Here is a 26,602-nt window from a genome sequence, read left to right on the forward strand (position 1 = left end):
TTCTTAAGCAAGAGAACTATACTTTGCCCTATTTTAAGCTATAAAAATTTTTTGAGTTACCAACATATGATTGAGTTAATTAGTTAAAATTTATTTTTTTTGATAAAAAAATTTTGGATTGAAGTTTTGTTAATGATTATTTATTAATATCATCTTAAATATATTATTTATAGTATTTATTTTATGTTGTTAAATATAATATATTTTATTTTGATTTAAAAAATTAAAAAAACTTATTTATTTCAGATTTTTTTACCAAAAAATAATTTTTTTTTAAGTTTTGTTCTATAAATCTTTTTATTTTATTGATTTAAGTAAATTTAGTTTTAAGAAATTTAATAAATTTGCAAAAAAAAATTATTTTTTTCATAATTTTTTAATAAATTTAAATCTAGATAGTAAAAAGAATAACATTTTTTTTATACACTTCAGCCAACTATTCATTAGATATCTATAGATTCATCTTTTTGTTTAGTATGCTTTTTCTTTTACGATGATCAACTGATATATAAAAGTCAATCTCAAAATCACAAGATGACATCAATTGAGAAAATCCTAAAATAACCACGATGTCTAAATGAAATTCAAATCGCTCAACACCGGATCTTAACAGTTACCGCCAAACCAATTAAATGAAGCAAAAGTGCATACGTCATAGGTGATATGATGTTATAGCATTGAAAAATCACCACATGATCGTGGTGTGGCTTCTGACATATGCTAAAGACCTTAATAGAAATAAAATAAAAACAAACAACTTTTGCAATTAGATTAAGGTACGTTATAATTTTCAAAATGAAAACAAAATTAGATTATATTTCTAAATTGAGCATAATGAAGAATTTAAAAATAAAGTTTTAATTTCAATTAATTTATCTGTAAAATTCTAAATAGAGTGAAGATAATAGTTTTAAATTTAAAAGACAAATTGAAAAAAGGGTGAAAATCCAAATAATCTACTATAACTCAAATTTAAATTTAATATAATTTTATTTTTTATCTTTAAAATTTAATTTGATTAAAATTAATAAATATTGGTAAAAGTAATACAAACTATTACTCTATTAGTCACTAACAAACAATACGAATCCCCATGCAATGTATCGTTGAATAATGATACAAATCCACAAAAGTCAAGTAAACAAGCGATACGAAGAAGAATAAAAAGAAAAAATGCCATCATGATAATCTTCACTATCCCAAATTTTCAAACTAGGTAAAAACAAAACCCTTACGTAGAAACATGGAAAAAGAAACTTGGTTAGACTTATTTCGATAGAACCATGGTGAGCGGTGACCAAAACATTGATTGATGAACACATTTTCCACCAACACAAATGGCATGGCTTAGGCCAAATCTAACATAGCTAATTAAATTTAAACCTTCATATTGGAACCATTGCATAAAATTTTAATTTGATCTTTTTTCAATCAAGTTAATTAATCTTGTTATCGATTTATCCAATGTACACAAGCAATTAATCACTAACCGATTTTTGCTTCATTTGGTTTGTTAGGGTGAAAGATATTCAATTCTAAAACCATCTAATACTAAAATAAGTTTTTTTTCACTTATTATTCAAATGAAATTTATGTTTAAATACGGCACAGAAATGATATTGAGAAAAGATTAGGTACAGCCACATATAAGAATGTGTAGTTAATATCGAACATCTAAAGTTACTGCATTTAACTGTATGTATGTTGGGGTCATGATCACGTAGAAGTGACATTACACTGACATCAATTTAGTCCCAGACCAGGGTAGGCTTGGGGTAATAATCAAGTTGATACGGCGTATCCTTTAATTGATAAATCAGGTTCCATTCCTAAATCCTATAAGCATCTCAGGATTCTTATGGCTTCAACCACACATATAACCAAAATGTGGAAATATTCAAGCCAGAAGTACTGTCAGCTAAGAGCTAACCATATATTAAAGTCTCATAACGATGATATATTAGGAAATAAGATTAATAAAAAAAAAACTTTTTTTTGCATCATTTTAATACTGTCGGCAGGGGGATAGAAGTCAATAATCAGGAAATAATTTAAACTGGAAAGTGGCATGTTATTCAAAAGTGCAGAAAAGCAGAGTCATGTTTTAAGACAAAAGCACAATAGAATCTGCATTCTTGACCAAGAGTGCCGTATTCACTGACCTGCGCCCAAACAAAAGGGTTTAAAAATATGACTAATTTAATTTGGAAAATTGAGAATCTTATCCAGAAACAGATGGATAGCTTCAGATCTCTTTCTTTTCTTTTATGGATTCATTTTTCTTACTTTAATTTGATGATTCCCTTTTATAGATCATACGCAAGCAAATCCTTTCAAGCACCAAGTGATATCATGCTATAGCATTTAAAAATCAACCAATTCCCAAAAGTCATACATTTCTATATTCCAAGAAAAATACAGCTCTGGCAAGTCGCCGGAAACAGAATTTTTAAAAAGTAGCTAGACTTGCAAGGTCTATTTTGCTATACCGTCCGCGGTCTAAGCTCTTAGTCTTCTAATGGGCCCTCTCCTGCGGTGCCGGCTTAGCATATTCTTCACCCTTGTTTGCCCTGTTGAGTTGCGTTTACTTTTTATCAGTCGAAAAAACAAAGCAGTCCCATTCCTGGAAAAAATGCAGCATTGCACCACAAGCTGTGACTTGTTGACTACATATGATTGCAAACTGCTGTCTTTGCCAGATTAACAGTTCAAAATCGAATGGCCCATGGATGATAAGGGCTTTCCATAATACAATACTGTTAGCGGTTTCAAAGCAGATAGTTTCCAAACTACAGATGACTGGCAAGAAAACCTGGAACCCATAAGCTCATCCTGAAAATAAAGCAAAATGCGAAATATTAACCACCCATATTCATTGTCGTCAATTGTTATCACCGTCCCAGGAGATTTTCTTCACAACTTTAATATACTTGAGGAGCCGAGTATGTGATCTGCATTCTGGCTATCACTAAATCATACATTTTCATCATATCTTACAAATGAATGCAATGAATTGTGTACAAAGCGGCAGCTACATAGAGCATTGTTCAAAAAACACATCTATGGACATTATAACTTGTACGCTAGTACCTAAGTAAAGAACCATAGCATGATAGTCGATGCACTGCCCTAAAACGACCTTGAATGAGTAATCTTACAGCTGCAAGGCACATAAGCACCGTCTTCTCTTGTCAATTTACATGGGCATAGTATGTACATTGGCATGGATGAATTAGCAGAGGCCTTTCTGCCCTAGAAATTAGACATCAATGAGAGAAGGAACTTGCTTCCGTGCTATAAAATGAGTGCTCACTTAAGCTCAAGTTGGCTCTCTCTTCATCCCATTTTAGAATCTCCCTTGCATATTTAAGAGCTGCATCGACGCTACTGGATTCCAATCCTTTCACGTGGGAAACATACAACTTCCGCCCAGTGAACAAAGAATAAAGCCTCTTGAACTTGACTGCGATATAATGGAATGCCAGCTGTCCCAGCGTAGGATTATTATTAATGCTGTTGCTATTTGTATTTGTACGATGACGACTGATCATGGGATGAAAATCATCAAACCATTCACACCGACTCAGTGGTACCCGTTCTATCTTTTCCTCAAACAGATCAAATTTGTTTAGTATTAAAAGGAAGTCCATCTGATCAAATGTTGGATGTGTAACGATGCTTTCAAAGAATTTCTTGCTTAATAGCATCTTATTAGTCCCATCAGCAGAGAACTGGTCATAGTCACTCAAGGCAACACAGAAGATGACCATTCCAACATCTTCGAACATCTCTAGCCACTTGCAGTTTTCTCCAAGGCCTCTTGCTTGCACTCTAATTAGTTGGTACCTGAGAACAAATCGGAAACTGTAAGGATACAACACATTCCACATGAGAATATAAGATATAGCCAAATGGGTTTTCTTCAGTTCAATAGGTAATTTAGATCACCAGAGTACATTTAACAAGTGATTTTAGTACCAACTGCTTGGTAGTAATCAATAAGAACTACATCCTCACAAAATGCAGATGACTTCATTTGGAAAACACGCGACTAAAATGTGCACTCAATATTGGCACCCACCTGAGCAATGAGTCATGCTGATCACCAGTGTCAATGCTTTCATCAGATGAAGAATGGGGAAATGAAAAGTCCACACAGGCAAGCCCATTTGATGAAGTAACACCCTCAGCATATAGGATATCCACATCTGAGGGTTCATAGTCCATTCTCAATATCTCAACAACCTGGAGAGTACCAAAAAAAAAAAAAAGCAAAGTATTGGAAAATAAAAAATAAGCACTGCTCATTGCGACTATCCCAGCACAAAAGCTCAAATTAGAATCGTAGTGCCATAAACAAGTGCAGGTATGACTGCTGGTTGAGATTGCTTGACAGATCAGTGTTAAGAATGATGGGTCTCCTTAAGAGGTCAGCTAACCTTGTGCATTAGCCTATATAGAAGGCAACTGTATTGCTAAGTGGGCCATAATTAAGGAACTCCTGGCTCTGCTTATTGAGGACATAAGAACCTCAAAAGTAAAGAATGTGCTATTATCCACCTAAGTGGTGAAGCTAAATGCTTAAGCAGCATACAAAACAGTGTGTTAAACTGATAACATTCTCCATTGCAAAGAGATTTTTATTTTCTTCAAGTATTAAACCTAGTATTGCACAAACCCCGCACTTAGTACCACACTAACAACACCATATCCATAAAACCAAACAGTCTCCCTCTTTTTATCTGTTCCTCTTGCAAACAAAACCTCACGGTCTATATGCTCCACAATGAAACGCAGACAAATTAGCAAGTTTTCCTTTAATGTTTTTCTCTAACCACATTCTGAAGGTACAGTTCTTTATAAAAGCAATTTATTGAATGTCCAATTTAACATCCTGGTGTAATTTCGCTACAGACATCAAGTTGGAGAGGAGTATTATTCTTAAAACTAGTTATATATTCAAGCAAACTCCAGATACATAAAACTAGTTATATGAAAGTAAATTATGAGAAGTTTCAACAAATTTAAACAAGCACAGAAGTATCAAGCATAATCTTACCCGCTCCAAGTAATAACTAGCAACACTAGGTAGCATTTCCAATTCACTTCTCCTGTTGTAAGTTGCCCGAATGGCTGCATCCTTCCACAACTCCTCAACTAATGGTGCATATTCACGAGTAGCAGCTGGAAAAATGGCATCCAAATTGCCTGACACCATAGTCTTCAGAAGCCAGTCAGAGAATGCTTTGAGCCTTGGGCCAATGTAATAGATAGTTTTGTTATCACTATCATCACTACTCCCTGCTAAGAAATAAGAAAAAAAAAAAATCAGACGCTTCCAATACAGATGCTATTAGTCAAATCAATTTGATCATGCTGGTTATGAGATACTAAAATGCCCCTAAAATTTAGAACGGTGAAAAAGATTAAAGACTTAAATCATTGATGATATCCACATAAAAATATTAGTTGACAAAGAAGCTGCCTATGAATAGCATAAACACTGTCATGTTTGAACGTTCAGTAAGAGATATGTGTACTAATTTCTAGCTGTAATAAGATTGTTCCTTTCAAAGTACAACCAATTTAGCCAAAAGAGAAAAAGGATTGGATGAGGGTAGAAGCATGCACATATGTATCAGCAAATCCATTGATATGTGTACGTCAACATGCAGCATCACCTTCAGGGTCAGTTTCCTTGGAACAATTCCTCTTCCTCATTTCAGCCAAACTCTCTTCCTCAAAACGTTCACGGCCCTCAAGAAGAATGCCAAGATAACCATACATGTTGGTTTGGATACTCAACTTTATATTTTCACGCTCACCCGCCGAAAATGGTACATCTTTATAAAGAATCTTTGCCTGAAACAAACCATTTCATTTAAAAGATCAATTAACTAATTAATTAATTTTGTTTCCATTATACATTCCATCTTTAAGCAGTCATCTTACATTATCACAATAAACATAAATCACCAACTGCACAGGTACATACTAAAATGAAGACAATTTAGGAAGCAATAATGAGTTGAATGCGGGTAAAATGGCAAATAGAAACATTGAATTCAAAGGTTCATTAAAATTCAGGGATAATTTCCAATGCTTACAATCAGGAATATAAATTTCCCTTTGTCAAGAACTGGAGAATCATAAATCTTGTAACGCAATATTCGCACTTTTATCTTTGCAAAACTAGGTGTACCAATTAGAGATTTAAATAGCGGTCGCATTACATTTATCTCGATTGTGGACATAACGGTGACTATCACAGTTATTACGATCATCATGATCGTGAATTTTTTTTTAATTTTACTAATCTAGATACAAAATGTAGCAATTATAATTATAATTACTCTTATTTTATAATTTTTAAAGTAGTTTATGATCTTTTATTTGCTTAGAAAAAATTATTCGTAATTTTTTTGAGATTATACAAAGTATTCATAATTGAATTAGTAGCAAATCTTCACTTAAGAAAAATTCTAATTTAATAGTAACTTCAAAGAAAGCAATATATATTAATAAAATTGAAAATGTTAAATGTCAAGTATTCATATATAATAATATTACAAACTTAAAAACTGTAATTTTAATAGATTTTAAAATGCTCAATTTATTAAGTAATTTTTTTTGGCATTTTAATTGATTTAATATTTTTATCATAAATTATTTTTAACTTATTCTATAATGAATGACATTTTCAATTATTATTTAATCACACAAAAAATAATAAGAACTAATCTAATACTAAAAAATTAACAAAAATACAAATACAAAAAAACCTTACTAAAATTCAAATACAAAATCATAAATTAATAAATTTTCCTCAAAATAAAAAATCCCTATTAGCCAAAAATAAAAATAAAAAATTCACCATTCACCCTTCTCCCTTCATTTCCCCTAACTTTCCCCCAATCCCCAACCCATTCCCAATCTCCCCCATGGCCTTATCAGCTCATTCCCTAGATCCCTACCTCTCATCAGCTCATCCCAATTCCCACCTACAGTCCTATTCACCCATAATCCCAATTCCCACCCATAATCCCTTTATTTGCCTCTCACCATTTCTCTCTCAGGAGTCTCCATCTTACCAGAAACGACTCTCACCAGTCACTAATCAAGTGTCCAGTTCCATTCAACAGAAAATCATGGCAAACTTCCAAAATTTTCAACAAAAAAAGTAATTTAAGTGCTGAATCACTTGTGCTTGATGTTTTATGGTGATGAATTTGTGGATCCAAGTCTTTGCCAGCCTAGGATTATTTTTCTATTTGAAGAATTTAACTGAATGATTTTTTTTTTTGTTTGCTTTTTACATAGAATGTTTGAATAAAAACAGAATAGTGGCTGATAGCAGATGCTATTGCCACTATTCACTGATTTGCCGTTTTTCGTAACCACTAGTTTTTCATTTATAGCGATGGCGGATGGTGATGTTACCACAAAATAGCGGCCGCTACATAGATACTCCACCACTGTTTGAATCCCTGGACTAACAACTATCTAAATATATATATTCTACAAAGCCATTAGAGATATCCCCAAGAGTAAGGCAATCTTGTTGCTGACATGTGAATAAATTCCATTGATGCACTTAAATATCTCCTTTAAACTGAATTTGGATATATTTCAGTGAACAATATGAGATCTTTACATAGGCAGCTTTCAGCAAAGAAAATCTATAGGCACATAAGTAGAACTGCAGAGGAATGAATGTGAAGATATGATTCCCCATAAACATTTACCTGCTTAAATATGGTACTTGACCCAGATCCAGTAGATCCAACCAAAAGAATTTTCTGTAATGTGCGCTGCTCAAGATAGTCAGGAACAGATCTGCTGGTCATGCTACTCAGCGGCTCCATGCAAGGATTTGAATATTTAGAAGGAACAGGCAGTGACAAGACAGCACAGACAAGCTTTGTTCCAGCCTAAATTTAATTTGAACAATAAATGAATGCTTAATTAGAACTATCTTCATCCACCCAAAAAATCAATTCAAAAATAATAATAATAATAAACATATAAAGGCAGAGAGCACACTGAAATATGTGTATAGTATATACCTTTCCCCATATATATCCTTTTGTATTTTTTTGTCCCTCTTCTTGGTATGACCCATCTTCATTCACCCAAAAGTGTGGGTTGCCCGCAACTTGAACCCCTGCCAACTGCAACGTTCACCAAAATGGTCATTGATAATCCTAGCACAATGTTTGAATAAAAAAAAAAATCCTACCACAATAATGACCATCTTAATAACTTTACATGTTTAGAAATTTCTACCTGCAACATCCTAAGTTCTACTTTTGTGATTTCTCGACCATTTATGCAAACTTGTGTGCTTCCATTGCTAGCATCTGGCCTGATAGAACCACCAACATTTAGATGGGGACTAATTATCTTGGAAGGTTTCTGTCCCTCCTGTCAATTGTAGCACAATCATCAGTTTCCACAAATGATGCAAATAAATTCCAGCAAAGAAACCATACAACAAATTCATTCAGAGATTCAATATTCACCTTTCCCCAAAGACCGGATACTTTATCATACCAATAGCTTCCTGGTTTTAGCTTCTTTGGTGGGTTAGGGCAACTCTGCAATATAGCCAACTCCTCATGACAAAGAGGTTGTCCATTCACACAAATATACTCAGGGGGCAGCTGATTTGCTTCACACAACTTTTCAGCCTTCATTATCTGTCTTACCTCCAAATCACTAAGCAGCCGTTTAAGCATTCGTGAACACTTTCCCAAACTCCCACGTTTGGACTCATCAATCGGAAATCCAATACAAGTAACACATTTCCTTCCTTCAGGCATAGACCCCATAGCTCTAAGCACGCAATTACTACAATACTTGGCATCACAAACGATACAAACCTCCTTCTCTGTGAACCTATTCCCTTTAAAACATCGATAGCATGACCCTTTCTTCCCTTTCGTTTGTGGCTCTCTTTTAACTGTAACAACCTGATGTTGCACATCATCTTGACTAAATTCCTCATCGAGTCCATTATCCGATTCAATATCTCGAAAAGTAACAACCTGAGGTCTCCTAACTTCAGCACTTGAATCATTATTACAATCCCCAGTCTTAAGAGAAGAAACCCGCGAAGACGGGTAATCTAAACTCAAAACAGACTCATTAGAACCCCAATCAGCTTGATTCAAATCATCATCATTCGAAACCCCTGCTCGCGATGAACTTTCCCTGGATTTATCAAAGCTATCACAATAATCAAGCATACTCGAATGTTCATTACTAACAGAACAAGCCCCTAACCGCCGCGAAGAAATATCATTATTGTTAATCAATTCAGCTAACTCCCCAGACTCGTAACTACTTAACTCTCCAGATAACAAACAGTTGTTAGTATTTTCAGAAACCCTTTCTTCAAAAGCAATAACCGAAGTCGGTGAAACAGTTGGTTGAAGAAGAAGTTCTTTAGAGAATCTGTTACGATCTGGTGCTAAAATTGGAGTTACAACTGGTATATGAAGTTCAGTATTGGAAAGTGGTACCTTTGAAGCAACGGCGGCTAATGGGATTTTCTCGACGTTGATTGGAACTGCTCGTGGAAGCTCGTAGGGTACCGGAGGGCCGGTATATTCCACTGCAAAAGAATATTCTCGTTCTTCTTCATTTTCTAAGCTTGGAAAAGTTGTACCTTCTTCCGGTGGCATTTCTGGGTCTTCTCGGGTTAGAGAAATGGGAGAAGAATTGTTGAATATGGAGAAGAATGAAATGAAAGTAGAAGGTTAAAAGAAAAATAAAAAACAAAGAATATTGGGGGTGTAGAGGGTGGGAAAATGACAGAAAATGAATGAGGAAGAAAAAAATGGAGTCACTGGGATTGGCTTAGAATTGGAATCTAGATTGTTTTGTAAAGTGGGCATGTGGGGTATGAGCTGGGGAAGAACTTTTGTCTTTTTAGGTAAGGGTGGCTAGCTTAGGCCTTAGCTAGTGAAATTTGAGTGGTGGAGTTTTGGAATGGGAGCTGTGAAAGAAAAAAGAAAGTGTAAAGAGTGAGGAGCAGCTATGGGGGAATTTGGATTTGGCCGAGGATTTTTCTTTTTTATTTGAGTACTTTCGTTTTCAATATGTTTGGTTTACGACATTGAATTTGAAGTTCTTTTTGGAGTTTCACTTTCTGAATTTTGGTTGTGTGAGTTTTTAAGAGATGAGGTTTTTTACTGGTTGTTTGGATTAGAGGTTTCTGCCTTTTGTTGGAGTATGCAATTTGAAAGGAATCAAAATCAAGGAATTATTTTAAAAACAAATAAGTGGTTTTTTTTTTTTTCTCCCAATAAGTGGTTGATGGGTTGATAGAGAGTTCATCTGATTCTGTTAACTGGTTTTTGGTAATATATTTTAAGATTAATGGTGTTTTTGACAATTTGAGAAGAAAAAAGTAAAGAACTTTACATTTTTAAAATAGTAGAAAAAAACATTGATTTAAATCCTTTTAATTTTTGAGTTTTGAAATAGTTTACATTATAAAATAGATTTGATATCATCAAATCATTACCCATTTGAGTGTAAATGATAGCTTTGGAAGCCAATTATAAGTATATGAGTTATTAAAAATTTAATATTAATAAATTTTAAATTTAATTTAATTTAAATCATATAATCATAAATTTACGGTAACAAATATGAATTCAAATTTTAAATCCTTATAAAAATTAAATCAATTTCATTAAACTTACAACTGAATTATTACATTTCCATAATTCCATGGAATTTGCAAAACCTAAATTAAACTTTCTTTTAAAGACATAATCCACCAACTTTAACCCCAAGAAAAACAAAGTGATCATAAAGTGAACAATAAATCTGTATTGCCCTCCTGCTGCTCCTTAACTGGTTGAGATTACGCACACAGGAACAATAGGCCCCATGATTGGGGCTTAGGATAAAAAGATTCGATCCTCCGCAACCGAATCCCTGGAATGCATGTACTCTCCTCATCCGTGTCATGAAAGGCCCGGCCTTGGTAGCCCGTACCGGTTTTTTGGGTTGATGACCTAACGGTGGTAATTAGATGGGGATAAGTTCGTTTTGGGGGCATTTTTAATTGGGATTACATTTGGGTTCGATTTTGATCATATTTGCCATATATTGCATGATTAAATAAAATTTTAAAACAGGACAAATATATTTTGTTCAAAGGTTTGAATATAATTATTGCTATCAGATATCAATGTGATTCCAATTTAAATTGAATTAAATTTAAAATTCAAAAATAAAAAAATTTATGTTAAACTTTAAGTTTTCAAATTGAATCAAGATTTTTCACGTTATATTTGGTGGTCAAATTAGACGCCGGTAGTTATTGATAATTGATAGTCACAGGAAATGGAAATTCTAGCATTCCAAGTATCCAACCAAACGTACCTTTATTAAATACTCAATCTGAATCTAGCAATAAGCAAACTTTTCACTGTGACAAAGCTGAAAGTCTATCATTTAAGGCCATGATTATGACAATTTGAAGGCGACTAATGTCTTGGGTGTAATTATCTTTAATCAGCTTGTCTTTTTTATAGCAATATTTTCCATCTACTTCATCCTAAAACCAAACTACTAGCTAGTTTCCTCTAAAACCTTGCCATTAAAGATTAGTCAGCTGCTCTTATCAAAAAAAGAAAAAAGATTAGTCAGCTACTGAAATTGAATTAATGGTTTTGACAGGAGATTGTCAACAAACACATGGAAACAAATGATCCATCAATACCAAACTCCTGTCTTCACGTTGCTTTACTGCCTAATATTTAGGCCTTGTGAAAGAAACTTCACATGATTATTATTTGTTTTGATTGCTATATTGTTAAACAAAAGCCAAAAAAAAAAAAAAAAGAAAAACATGTTCAGGAATCATGAACATGGTCCAGGAAGGAATATTACCAAAGGCTGAAACAAGCAAAAACAGTAAGGCCAAACCAAAAAAACTAGAAACATTTACTTCAGATTATTCATGTCAAGACTAGCTTACCTGTAAAAGGAGTTAGAACTCCAGATTTTCACAAATTGTCGGCATACAAAATTGATTAAAGTTGTTTTTTCATAAATCTCACGTTTTAATACCAAGAAAGTACAGTTGTAGAGCGGATCAGTTCTGCCAAAGATACCGGCCATGCTGGTCTCGGCTCCAAACTTAATCATAAACTAAGAAGTCTACTTCACTTTCTGCAGTAGATCTAATTTTCTGCGTTCTTTTGCTTAATCTTACTATTACTTTATTTGCACCATTGGAAATTAAAATTTTAAGGGTGCATTTGAAAATCTTGATTGGAGGGCTCCCACCGCATTGGAGAGTGAAGGTCCAGCCATTAAACACACCCTCCAATGCAATGGGAGCCCTCCAATAGGTTCTCAAATTAATCTCAAGTCAAAATGCTTGGTTTAAATCTTCTCAAAAAATGTTCAAATCCTTTCTTTTGCTTAATTCTTACTAGTACTTTATCTGCACCATTGGAAACTAGGATTTTTAAGTCAAATTGCTTGGTTTAAATCTTCTTCAAGGAAATGTTCAGATCTTTTCTTAATCATATGTCAACTTCAAAGTTCAAACCAATAAGAAAGACATAACCTGCATTTCATTAATGTTCATTTTTATCTGCAAATGGGGCATAAATTATTTCATTAGTGTTGGTACCAAGCTTCGACTTGAGAATATTCCTGTAAATACAAAAGAAAAGGATGATTAGAGGTAAAAGCATAGAGTGTTTTTTGCATTTGCATTTCGACATGTAAATCAGTAGAAATCAAGTTAGAAACAAAGTAAAAAAGAGAGAGAAAGAAGTAGGTAGGATAAACTTGGTTTCATGGTGCCTGAGTTTTCATATTTATAAGTAAGCTAAGGGGAATTATAAGGGGACAATTAGGACAGGACCAAGTTGAAGTAGCATTGACCATGTCAAGCTGACTTGATATGTCAAGTCGATACAAATGACACAAATACCCCTGATTGTCTACTGAAGGCTTTGAGAGAAAAAAAAACCACTATACCCTTTTGACCATCAAATGCCTCTAACATTCTGTCCTCTTATCAGGTTGTATGAGTATCAGATTATCAAATTTATTATCGATGTCTCCAACGTGGGATAGATTGGCTGTATGGTTCGTCGAAGGCCAACGTTGTAGGGGGAGATCAATTTTGGACAATGACTAGCTTTGAGCCATGGTCTGACCTGGCGATTATCTGATCTCATACGTGTGTTTTGGATTGAGTGCATAATCAATTTAAAGGTTATCGAGGTGATAATTGTTTAGGGTAATTCAAGATTAGTCTTGGAGTTCATCTGGTCATGGTAAAACTTGTATTTTCTTTCAAAAATTTGAATTTAAGCCTCTATTTTGAACAACGAAAGTGAACCGAGCTCTCGATTTACCCCTGATGGTTGTCTAGTTTAGATGGCTCAACCTGACAGTTAGGTCAATTTGACAACATTAAATGAAGAAAGAGGTGATTTGAGCAAAAAAATTTAAAGCAAAAAGAAAAAAAGATGTCTTCCTACCTGTACTCTGACATATGACACAGAATGTGTCATCCATCTGGTCTGCAGTGCATCTATATAAAAGGCTGGTAAGGTTTCAAATTTCCACCTTTAGCTTTCTTTGCTCTCAATCCAACCTAAAATTTTTTATCTCAATAGCTTTCTAGCCTTCAAAGTTTTTTTTCAACCACTTCGATACATATTTCTAACCATGCCTTCTAATACGAGTTTTGGAGAGGCTGAAAGTTATAAGGTAAAGGCAAGGGAAGGTCAGCAAGGGCAGCAGGATGACAACTTGATCTCGCTATTATTGGGGGTCGTAACTATGCAAAGACGACTTATTAGTTAAACTCGATGTCTGAGGAAGGGTAGTGGCACAATGAAGAGAATGCTCGGGCAAAAAAAAAGTGAGTTTTAAGTACAAAAGAACTGTGTGCTTAGATCGACTTCGAACTTCAATATCCACTTACTTTTTTTGTCTCTTAGGTCAATCCATTTTCTATGACCGACCTTCTTTTCTCTTTGATTATTTTTTTTTTTAAGGTTTGATCTTCTCCATTTCTTACCATTTTTACTCTCTTCTTTTTATCAATTTTTTTAGACATCTCATCTTCTTCTTAGAGGTCTTCACCTGATCTTTCTTTCTCTAAGATCGAGCTATTTTCATTTATTGCTTTTCCTCGGATCCGTGTGCCACCTAAGAGTTAGGTTCTTTTAACAAGAGAGGTTCCAAAGAGGAATAAGAGAAATGGTGCACCTCGATTGGAAAAAGTGATGACGAGGGAGAGAGTCTTGGGGTCCATGACAACTCACTGAGGCCCTTGTATATACTCTATGTGACCTCAGCATAATCTCCAAGGATGTGATGAGCGAGCTAAAAGGTAGGGCAAATCCAAAAAACTGTCCTAACACGTGCTCAACACATCACAATCATGTTCTGGATACCATTTTCCTTATTTTTAGATAGGCTTCAACATAATAATGTCGAACTGTTCAGATTGGGTCAATGATAAACTAGAGCCACATCAGCTCTACATATATTAGGATTCGTTCGTGGCCAGTCTAAGGTTTCCATTTCATCTTTTATTTATTTTAATTTTTAATTTTTATAATTTGACCATCATTCAGCTCATCCTAAATTTTATTCGATACATAGTTGCTTTTATTATTCTTTGTCGACAACTAAATATTCTTCATTCTCTCTCTTTATTTGGAGAGTTCTTCTATCTTAGAAAACATTTCAGTGACAGCAGGTGGTTTTATATTGCAGCTCGACCAAATAAAAAACTTATCGCCAATTGTTCGAGCTCAATAAAGAATTGAAAGTTACTCTTCCTATGCCTTGAAAAGTAAAAGGCAATAAAGATGAGGAGCTCAAAGTTGAGGCCTAGAAAATAAGCAGTACACCTGGTCCTTTTGTGGACATATTGATGGCCCTCTCTATCCTTGATTTATCAGATTGGGATAAGATTTTAAATTTTCCACGTAGGGGGAAGCTCATTATCAATGCTCACGGGCTGACCTCCCCCGAAAGTAATAAACAAGATGTTAGGCAGGTTTAAGGTAACCTTGTAGGATTTTGTTTTAAGTTAATTTTTCATCTAACTGTTAACTCAATTTTGCAGAGGTGGCTAATGGCAAGAACTTCAACGTCTCGCTATAACAAGCCCCGCGGCCCAAAAGGGGTAAAAAAAAATTAAGCTCAAGGCCCCATCTTGTAAGAGAAACAAGGTGATCAACACCTTTATGCCCCGCTTTCTTCTAGTTTGAAAGTTGAAAGCTAGGATAGGTCGGGACCTGTATTCTACATCAGCATCGACACCACCCCTTCAGCCAAAAGACCATAAGTGAAGACATTCTCTACTGCTCTTGAGAACTCTTAAGCTAGGGTGCTAAGGCCTAGTGTCATAACATATAGATCCATGGATTTACCGCTAGATATGATTTAAAGGAGTCGTTACCAATCTTTTTTGTTTATGTGTGATTAACCACCTGATTGAATCTGTCTTATTTAAAAAATGAGTTTTAATATTGACTTAAGTATCTTTAAATAATATAATTTAGTCTACAAAACCAAATTTCAAATTCGAGAGTACAGTTATATGTAAAAAAGATTATAATACCCTCACATCACCCATTCAAATGATGGTACCGATTTGATTTCAAATCATCCAAGCCTTAACCATATTTATGATTTACCAAAATATTAAATATTAAAAATTGATTCTAAAATTACTCTAATAATTTGGTAACAATTTAAGATAATTCTCTCATTTCATGAGTATTTATGAAGACTAGTATCCCACCCTGAAGGGGTTCCATCGACAGATTCATTTAAATTTTAGTTAAAAAATAATCAGTAAAATCTTTTAATAGTTTGATAATATTTACTTTGATGCAGATCTTCCAATAATTTGATTAGATTTTATTATAAGTTTATTTAGAAAATGTATTAAATCTTCCAATAATTTGGTAAGATTTATTATACAAATCCTCAAATAGTTTGTAAGATAAAAATACAAAATATTTCAATAATAATTTTTTATACAATCAATTTATAAAATTCTTCAATAGTTTGGTAAAATCCATAAAATTTTAATTCATAAAAAATTCTCTAATAATTTGGTAGGATTCGTGAATCGATTTTAGAAATATTTTTTTATTATTTTTTTATAAATAAGTAAAATAAAATTCACAAAAAAATCATAATAATAAGTAATGTATTTTTTTCAATTTAAAATAAGAAATAATAAGAGTAAATAAAAATAAACAAAATAAAATAAAATAAAATAAATTAAAACAAAAAATAGAGTGAAAAATTGAAGGAAAATACCTGCGATCAGATCAGACCTACTTGGGTTGAAGCACGGGTCATCAAAAATTCATTTCTTTATCTTAAATAGTGCCGGTTTCCTTTTGACTTTAAGGACAAAAATAAAAACTCTCCATTCACTTTCACTTTCAGTTTCTCTCTCTAGGCATAAGCTTTCTCCTCATTCTTTCAAAATTTTTACAGTAAAATCATCATAATTAAAAGAATCTAGATACAAATTATCCTTCTTAGAATTCAATGAATCTATCGTTGCTTTTGTCACCCAACCCCCACCTGCCGTTGTACATTGGTTATCATGAATCCCCAAATAACCCTTGAGCTCCCCCTTTACATTTTTTAAACTAGTTTTTTTTGCCTAAATCTATCAAAGTCGCAACCATTTGCTGCCAGAATGCCTGCCAACCATCAACATCTTCTTCAAATTAGTAGCATCGTTCTTTTCTTTCCCTAAACCTCCAAAACTAACCTTAAGACTGAAACTAATTCCAACCACTATTAATGACCACCAGCACTAGAACAAAACTCTTTCTTTCTCTAAAAATATAAAGCTGAGAAAATAACCCAAAAAGCAAACTAAACCCAAAATTTTTTTGCCAAAAGAATGGTGTTTATTTTTACAATTGAATTTTTTTCTTTGTTTGGATGATTGCTTATGTTCATGCTTGATTTTTTCTGTGATTCTTGTTCTTTGGATTCTAGGTATGGGTTTGCTAGAATTACGCTTATAGATTTTGCATGTTTAGATTTGTTGAATTTGCTTTGAATTGCTCTTGAATGCATAGCTGTCGAATTACTTTCTTTCTAATTATTGCTACTGACTCAAGGTTTACTGATTGGTTATTCTAGGTTTACCAATTTTGGCCTTTTTTTCTTTTTTTTCCCTATTTTGATAACAAACTTCTAAAGAAATTCATGCTAAATATATTCTCCTTAAATCTATGATTTTATTTGATTTAATTTTAATATGAATTGATTCTGGAACTAAATTCCAAAAATCTCTCAACATCATATTATTGTGAATTGATTCGAGAATTAAATCCTAAATATCTTTTAGTATCATTTTCACTAGATTTCATTAAAATTTTTTCTTTTTTTTTTTACTTTTTTTTTAAGACAAATTTAAAATTAAATAAAAAAAATTAAGTTAAAAATAAATTTTTTTAATTGGGTCCAATTTATGATTGAAGCTTGTTTTCAATTATAAAAAAATTTTTAGACAAAATGGGATGTCTACACCTAGCGCGAAAAGAATATCTATAGGGTTAGAGTATGCTCCAATGAATGACCCTATTTCCAACCTTGATGTAGCAAGAAGGTTCTGTAAGGTCATAGTTCCTCTTCTTTGTGAGTATTTCTTGACCTCAACTTAATTTTTTATTATTGTTATTATTATTTTTTAAGTTTAAGGTTTTTTTGTGCAGTCCAAAAAAAGTTCTCACTTCAGCCTGTAGAGAATAGCAATTAGGCCTTCCATCATGCTTATCTTGCCATAAGACATATGTTAAAGGTTGAGAAAGATATGGTTGCCCATGCCAAGGAGCACAATAAGAGCTCAAAAGCATTTGGCAATGTCAGGTTGAGCTTCAACGTGCCCTACAGGAAAGAGGTTGAGCTGAGGAATTGGTTGGATGAATTAACAGCAAAGTTGAACTCCATCTCGGTTAACAAGGCCTCAACAGAATCTATGAAGGAACATACAAAGCTGAAGCTTAATGATGCCTGGTACAAGAACAAAAAAGATGAAGGTGAAAGCTATAGAAGAGTACAAGGACTCCGATGAATGTCTCTAAGTAAAGGTAAAATTTTCCAAAAAAAATATGCTTGGTACCTTCCAGCTAGCCAAGGATGAGGTATAATTCAAATTCTCCTCTATCAACCTTAACATCTCTGATATTAACATCAAAAATATTAGATCGAGACCTTATCTAAATCAGCAAAAAGAGGATGAGAAAGAAAAAGATAAGGATAAAGATGAGGTATTGGATGATGAGCTAGAGGCCACATTAGAGACCAAAGAGGAAGATATGGAAGTCGTCAAAAGAAAGGTCATCCCTCATGCTCCTACTAATAAGAGTGATCCCCTCACTATTGGTACTGCTAACGAATTAATTATGTAATTTTTTATTTTTGACTTTGTAAATTTTTGACTTTGAGGTTAGCTTTTTGTAATGACCTTCCATACTTTAACCGATGTATTTTGTTAAAATGAAATAAATTTTTTTTTCTTAAGTTTCAACTCAAATTTACTATCATTTCTTTCTTATTTGCACAAGTTTGATAAGGTTAATCATATTTAAGGATGAATAATTAGAATAAAGACTTACATAATTGCTTAGATCGGATGATCATAATTACAAGTTCTAGGTCAAATTTTCTCAAATCACATAAACTCAAGCATACCAAAGATAATTTAATTCATGTGTTCGCGCATAAAATAATACAAGTATAAGGTCAGTTTGAGTCGATCTATTGGTAATATACTTGATTTGCATTTCACATGCGTGGGATGGCAATGCCATTCACAAAAAAATCTAAGTGTAAGCTTGATTTATACTAAGCTATTGATAATAAACTTTTAGATTGTCTACGTTTCACATCCTTAGGATAACATCACAATTTAGATCCTGTAATTTATAGGTTGTATCATGTATGACCTTCTTAACAATATATGGTCATTCCCACGTTATGGCCAATTTGCTACCTCAGTCATTTATCCCTGAAGCTTCAACTTTTATAAGTATCAGGTCACCCTTCTTGATGTAACCCCAAAAATGTATTTACTCGGGTTAAGTATCATATTATACTTTCTCAAAGTGTTTAAGGTTTCTTTGAGGTTCTTCAGATTCTCGATCAAACTCTTGCTCTTGACTATCATGTCGTCTACATATACCTATATATTATGGCCGATCTAATCTTTAAATATCTTGTTCATTAATCTTTGGTAGGTCACCCATGTATTTTTCAATCTGAAGGGCATAACCTTGTAACAGTAAAAGCCCTTCTCAACAATAAAATTCATTTTATCCTCATCCTCTTTTAACATTTTGATCTGATTATAGCCAGATTAAGCATCCATCAAGCTGAAAAGACCATGCTTAGCACTATCATCTACTAGCTAATCTATGCTAAAGAATGAGAAGCTATCTTTCGAGCAAGTTTTATTCAAGTCAGTAAAGTCTACACTTATTCTTTATTTTTTGTTGTGTTTTTTTATTGTGACCACATTGGCTATCCACTCAGGGTAGTAGACTCCCTTGATAAAGTCAGCTCATAATAATTTATCAATTTCTTTTTCAATGGTCTGTTTTCTTTTGAGGGTAAAAGTTTTTTTTTTTTTGTCAAACTGGTTTTACCTTAGGATTAGTGTGTAATCTGTGGACCAACACTTCAGTATCAATTTTAGGTATATCAAACAGTGTTCAAGCAAATAGGTCGGCGTTATCTTTTATAAGTTAAATTAGTTTATTTTTATATTGGAGCTTGGCTTCGATTTGCATGTATTTTTTATGAATGTTGTTCCCAAATGGGATTGTCATAAGGTCCCTAACTGGCTCAAGTCAGTTTATGTCAGAGTCTGGTCCTTAATCAATTATCTTTTTTTGTTCAATTAAGTCAAGATCATTTCTTGCAAAAATAAATTCCAACGTGATGATTAGTATATTGAAGAACTTATTAAACGTATTAGTAAAAGTGAAGTATATTCTTCATTTCAGGCTATGTTTTGATCGATGTGTTAGCTCAGTCCAAGTAATATCAAATTATTCACATCGACTTAAGAGCTCGATTGTTTCAATGTTATCTCAAAAAATTCAAGAAATGAAACAAAATCAAAGTTTTTCAGAGCTTAGGAGCTTAAAGCAGCTTAAGAGTGCACTTTTTCCAAGTCGATCTTACATTTTATACTTTTGTTAGTAGTTCTTTGCTTCTTGTCGATTCTTTGTGTTGGTTTTTCTTTGCTTTCGACCTCGATATCGGTTGAACTGTCTATCTGCTTTTTAGTCCTACCCTTTATTATTATGACATAACATTATCGTGCCGTGGATTAGTCTCCTTGAACTTTTACAACCCCTCTAGGTGTTGAGAATTTCACTTTCAAATAAGGAGCTGAGCCTATGAACTACATAACAAACTGACAAGATTGACCTAATACCATGTTATAAGCAAATAAAACATCCATTACTATAAATTTTACGATCGAGGTAATTGTCTTCATTTCAGTCCCTAAAAAGATCAAGAACTTGATAGTTCATTTTATAGGTAACTACTCATTCCCAAACCCCATTAATATGGTGTTGATCAATTTCAATTGATCTTTAACAATCTCTATTTTTTTCAAACAGTCGTAATCATGACATCGATCGAACTCCCATTATTAAATAAGATTCTTTTAACCATATAGTTATACACCAAGGTTGTAATCACTATGGCATCATCATGTGGGTATTGGATTCCCTTTAGATCTTTTGAGCTAAATGAGATCGACTCATCTCTCTAGTTTTTTTTTTTTTTGGTTGAGGTGCTTACTACCATTACCATGTCCGAGTTAAACTTTTTTTCATCGAGGTAAAGCTACTTTTTGTGATCACGTTAATCACCCTAGCAATTGGTGTACTATTGTCAGCTCAGCCCTCTTTTTAATTTAGCTTTTTTCCTCTGGCATCCCTTTTTCCTTGCTCTACTCTTCCCTCTCTACCTCTAGTGGGCGTTTTATGGTCTTATATGTAGTCTATTCTAAGTTGGTATTGTCTTCTATATCTCACAAATCTCTTCAACTGACCTCACCTTATTAGAGCTTTAATCTCATTTTTTAGGTTTACACAATCTTCGATATTATGGTCGATGTCCCTGTGAAAAGCACTTTTTTTGTTGGATCTCTACTTGTATTCTGTCTTAATGGCTTAGGCCATTTTAGGTTAGAATTTTTTTCAATTTGCATCAAAATCTTCTCATGAAAGGTATTTAATGCAATGTAGTTTCTTTTTTCACTAAGGCTTCTAGCCCTATGTTGTTTCCTTCTTAAAGGAGGATCGTAGAAATCCTTACTCTTTTTATGACCGAAGAGGGGAGATGAGTCTCTTTCACCTTGGTTAGTTTTCATTGTAGCTTCAACATTAATATATTTCTCTACTATTAGTAAGACGTCAACCAAAGTTTTGGGTGATTCTAACGACAATTTTAGCTTTAAATGGTACTCTTTATCATTGAGTCCACTTGTCAATATGACAACAGTGATCGTCTGTTTCAAGTCTTTAACTTGTAGAGCTTTTACGTTAAAATGCATGACATGGCTTTTCAAAGTTTCATTATGCCCTTGGTGAATTGACATCAAGCCCAGGGTCATTTTTTTTGCTTTTCAGCTACTTACAAATCTGAACAAGAATGAATGGCTGAGCTCATTGAATGTAGTGATTGACTTTAACTCCAGACTGTTATACTAAGATCGAGCTACTTCTTTTAACGTAGTGGCTAAACCTTTACACATTAGGGCCTCGTCTTCCTCCTATATCATCATGTTAGTTTTATAAAATTCTAAATTATCAAAGGGGTCGAAAGTACCGTCATATGTCTCTAAGGTTGGCATTTTAAATCCTTTGAGAGGCATCGCTTTGTCAATTTCTTCAGTAAAGGATAAGGTCTCTAAGAATTTGAGCTCATCCTCAAATGCCATTACTTTCGTTTTCAGCTTTTTTTTCCCATGGCTTGTATCCGAGTTTCCAAATCCCTGTTCGATTGAAATTCATGGTTTGTTTGTTTCAATTTTTTGGTTATGGCATGTGTGGAATTGTGGTCGGGGTGTAATGAGTTGGGTTTGTGTGTTCTTCTTCCTTGGAGGCCAAGGAGGCTTTCGCCTTCTCATAGTTCGATTGTCCTATAGTGACTTCTCAGCCAAATGTGATTAAGTTTGGCACTTTTGAGACTTATGGTGGGGTTATAGTTTGCAACATCTGCTTGAAAGCTTATATTTGTTATGTCAGGGCTTGAAATTGTTCCATGGTTAGTCCTGCCTATGGTTGAGTTGGGTAGACAGAATCTAGCTAAAGTGACTTTCTGTTCAAGTAGGGGTAGCTGCTTCTGTTTCCTCTTAGGTTCTTTTTCTTAATGGCATTGTTTTGTGCTCGACTAATATGAGATGATCCCTACCTGATACGCCAAATATTGGTACCGAGCTCTAACCTGAGGTATTCTTGTAAATGTAGAAAAGAAGAACGATTAGAGGCAAAGGTATGGGTGTTCCCTACATTTGCACTTCGACACATAAGTCAGTAGAGATTAGGTCGAAAAAAAAAAGAGGAAGGAGAAAGAAAAAAAAGTAGGTGGGATGAATCTAGCTTTATGGTACTTGAGTCTTCATATTTATAGGTAAGCTGAAGGGGACCATAAGGGGACAATTAGGATAGGGCTGAGCTGAAGTAACACTGATCATGTCAGGCCAACCCAACATATCAAATTGGCACAAATGATAAAGATACCCCTGGTTATCTGCTGAAGGCTTTACATTTGCACTTCGACACGCAAGTCAATAGAGATTAGGTTGAAAAAAAAAGTATGAAGGAGAGAGAAAAAAAAGTAGGTGGGATAAATCTAGCTTTATGGTACTTGAGTCTTCATATTTATAAGTAAGTTGGGGGGACCATAATGGGACAATTAGGATAGGGCTGAGCTGAGGTAGCACTGACTATGTTAGGCCAACCTAACATGTCAAGTTGGTACAAATGACAAAAATACCCTTAATTATCTGTTGAAGGCTTTGAAAGAGGAAAAAACCGATATACCCTTTTGACCATCGAATACCCCTAACATTTAGTTTATCCTTTTCGAGACTTTGATTTATGTAGCTATTTTGAGGTCATCATATATTCCAAAACTTATACATTCAAAGAAGGATTTGACAAGATTCTTATGAGTTTAGAAAAAAATTCATCCGATGATATGAAATTCATCACCTGATATTCTGTCCATACCAAAATTGTAACATAAGTCGACGATGGAGCCAGTGATGGGGACATACACCTTATATATATTTCCAATGTAAGGCTAAAAATGTTGGTGAAAGAAACAAGCAGACATAAAACTCAACTAGAAAGATGAAATTCTGCCAAGATTCGAGAGCAATGGTGCTATGATAGGATGGGCTAATACAAAGTTTGATCTAAGCACTAATTTAAATTGAATTCAAGGTTGATACTCTTTGTAGAAGGAAAAAGCTATCAACACATTTCGCTGGTCAATTGAATCTGATATGCACTTTTTAAATTTCTGATTTTCACTTCAAATCATAACCATTGTCCCTTAAACTTAACAATCCGAATCAAGTCCTTGGTCACAGATCAAATATCACAACCTGAATTCTTTCTCTAAAATGACCATGCAAAGTTTAGGCCATGATTCAAAATTGAGTCACGCCGGTTGAAACTCTTCATTATTACGTTATCTGATTAATTCTGCCATGAGAAGAGAAAGCAGGAGCCGCTAACAATGGGGTCGGCAGACGTTTGCTGTCTGATGAATAAGACTGCCGTTGGCTTTGCATCAATAGTGAAGCTCGCTCCGATATGCGCCACATCTTGACTGACTTATCTAGGCTACCACTGTAAAGAATCCACCGCTTTTCACCAGAGGCTGATTTATGATCTCTTTCTATTGCCAAGCACTTAACAGGACCGCTATGGCCCGTTAACATTGACAAGCACGAATGCTCGATCCCTGATCTTTTCCATACGGAAATTCCCATATCAGCTGATCCACTGATTACAAGATTCCCAGCTGCTACCAAACACAGAACAGCCAGTTTATGGCCTCTCAAAACTCCACCATGAGAGAGATGGTTTTCACGTTTCCAAAAGTTAACCAGCCCATCCGATGAGCCACAGTAAACCCTCGTGGCATCAGGGTTCACGGCTAATGCTGTAACAGCACATTCCTGTTTCAACAATGTCTGTGAAAAGAAATGCTTGGTTCCTTTGCCTTGTAACTCTCTCCTCCAGACCTTGACTGTTCCATCAGCTGAGCCCGTAAACACTAACCCATCGAATCCTGCAACAACAGAATTAACTGCATCATCATGAGATTGAATGGATTCTAAACATTTTGAATCCGAAACTCTCCAAACTTTGACTGATTTATCCCAAGAAGCCGAGTAAAGCAACGTTTTATCTTCATTCAAACTAAGCCAAGATAGCATCCAAATGTTTAAGCCATATTGCGGTACGATTGCTCTTCACTTCAACATAACTACTAGGCTTTATGGAGTTTTTTAAATAATCTTTAAAAGTTGGTAACGTTCCATCCCGTTTATGAACACTAGAATTTTTGTTAGAAATCTTCCAAACTCGAATCTTCCCATCTTGATGACCCGTAAAGATCTTCTCTCCAGCAATGACTATCGTTTTCACCAATCCACCATTCGATTTAAACTCCGAAAACTCCTTCTGATTCCTCCAAACTCTAATGTTCTTGTTATCAGAACCAGTATATAACAAATCACCAGAGGCCGCCAAGGAATATATATGCCCTTCTTCACGTACCAATAAACTCATCAGAACATTAGGCGAGAAGTTGGGTTCTTGATCGTCAGCAGAAGAATTGAAATTAGTGGCTATGTGAGAAGACCATGGAGATTTTTTGAAGGGAGATGATGATGAGCCATTGTAGGGAGAGCCATCGTCGACTGCCATTGAAGAATAATCTCGGCTGATTCTAGGAGAGATATTTGAAAGTGAAGAATTACTCTTCCGATCTCTGATATCCTCTTCACCGGAGATTGAATTCTTTAGCCTCCCAAACTTTTGGCCAACAGAGCCGGTTTCTTCCAAGAATATGCGACAACCCCTTTTTCTACTCCTTATGGATTCCATATAAAAAGCCAAAATAAATTGATAAATAGCCCAATGAAAAGGAAAACTAAACAAGAAGGAAATTAAGCAAAAGATGAGGGAGAGAAAGAACCGAGGGAAGGGAATGAAGATGCAGCTGCCTAAGGAAAAGTAAGGGAAAATGAAACTAAAGGCTCTCAAACAAGGAAGAGTTCCATTTTTCGTTTTGTGCCGGGACGCTTTTGATGGATGTTCTGTTGAGATTGTTTCCATGGTTCCCGTGAGATTGAGTTTGTATATCTGATTGGATTATGCAACGATTATAGGGCTAGGACAGAGTAACAATCTTATCCCGATTATCAAGGGCCGTCATGGAACTATTTTTGGCTGTATATAAATAGGAAAATTATCAAGGTTTGACTTTTGTCTGAAAGGCTATGAAGTTCTTTCGTTGTTAAGGTTTGAGATTGTGTTAATGAAAATTTACAGGGACCTAGATTTTTGGCTGGATCTATTGAAGTTAGCTTTATCTCTATTTTTCAGGCAAACAATTCCAAGAATTTAGGGTGAATGTTTCTTTTCCTAAATGGATAATCGAGACAGGTTTAGCTTTTGATCACTTTATTTAGATTTAGTAATTTAAAATACCACATATAATATGACATAAATAATAGAAAAAATATATAAATGTGATGGTTTAAAATTGTATCAAAAGTCATATATATGTTTAACCAAAAAAAAAAATTAATATATTTTATTTTTTTGTATCAACATAAATTATAATATGTAATTTTTGAATAAAAAATAACAAGAATGCATGAATTAACAATGTTTTACATGACATAAAAACATGAATTATTTTATATCTTTCTTCACATAGATTTTTTTTAAATTCCTAATTTACCCTCAAATTCCCTATCCTACTAAATATCTGACTGAAGAGAACATTACATACCTAAACTCTCTCGAACTCATAACCTCCAAATGTCAACTTCAATAACATGTCAACTGATTTAAGAGATAGTCGATTAAATTCTTTTTGTCTTTTTTTTTTGCTTATTGAATACTTCATACAGGAATGGATCAAGGTTTATGGACGAATACACTACTAAATAATTTCTTTTCCAATTTTGATTGAATTCAACCACATTTCAAGGCTGACTCTATTAGATTTGACTATTTAAGAGGTGGTAAAATGGGCGAGTGGCTCAAGGCACGACACGACCTAGTCCATTATGGGTTGTGCCAGCACGATCCATTTTACTACAATAATCATGCTAAGCCAAACCCAACCCTCGTACTCATACCATGCTAGGCTGAGCATTTTAAGGTCCATGAGCTAGCACGACACAAGCCCATGATTGGTTAAGGGTTGGCCCACAACATAGGCCTAATGTCATAAGTCAACTTTATATAGGGTCATGACAAGGCATAGGATGTCATAAGCCACCCTT

The 26,602-nt window shown here is 34.1% G+C and overlaps 1 protein-coding gene and 1 pseudogene across 2 annotated transcripts; both read right to left on the bottom strand.

Annotated features, from left to right (window-relative positions):
- Nucleotides 1-2,963: 2,963 nt before the first annotated feature.
- Nucleotides 2,964-9,744, bottom strand: LOC111292178 (extra-large guanine nucleotide-binding protein 1-like). 2 transcript variants are annotated; one of them, XM_022884424.2, is made up of 8 exons: nt 8,523-9,744; nt 8,287-8,424; nt 8,067-8,171; nt 7,746-7,931; nt 5,682-5,862; nt 5,060-5,301; nt 4,082-4,245; nt 2,964-3,846 (listed from the first exon to the last, which is right to left on the bottom strand). In XM_022884424.2, the coding sequence occupies exons 1-8, from the start codon at nt 9,684-9,686 to the stop codon at nt 3,267-3,269; spliced, it is 2,760 nt and encodes a 919-aa protein (XP_022740159.2). In that variant the 5' UTR covers nt 9,687-9,744; the 3' UTR covers nt 2,964-3,266. The 2 variants fall into 2 exon arrangements, with proteins under 2 accessions (XP_022740159.2, XP_022740158.2); XM_022884423.2 differs by having other exon boundaries at nt 5,060-5,304.
- Nucleotides 9,745-23,294: 13,550 nt separating this feature from the next.
- LOC111293261 (protein JINGUBANG pseudogene) lies at nt 23,295-25,606 on the bottom strand (annotated as a pseudogene).
- Between the last annotated feature and the right edge of the window lie 996 nt (nt 25,607-26,602).

Source organism: Durio zibethinus, chromosome 10 (genome assembly GCF_047325235.1).
Source record: "Durio zibethinus cultivar Kanyao isolate XHJ-2024 chromosome 10, ASM4732523v1, whole genome shotgun sequence".
Classification (NCBI taxonomy): Eukaryota; Viridiplantae; Streptophyta; class Magnoliopsida; order Malvales; family Malvaceae; genus Durio; species Durio zibethinus.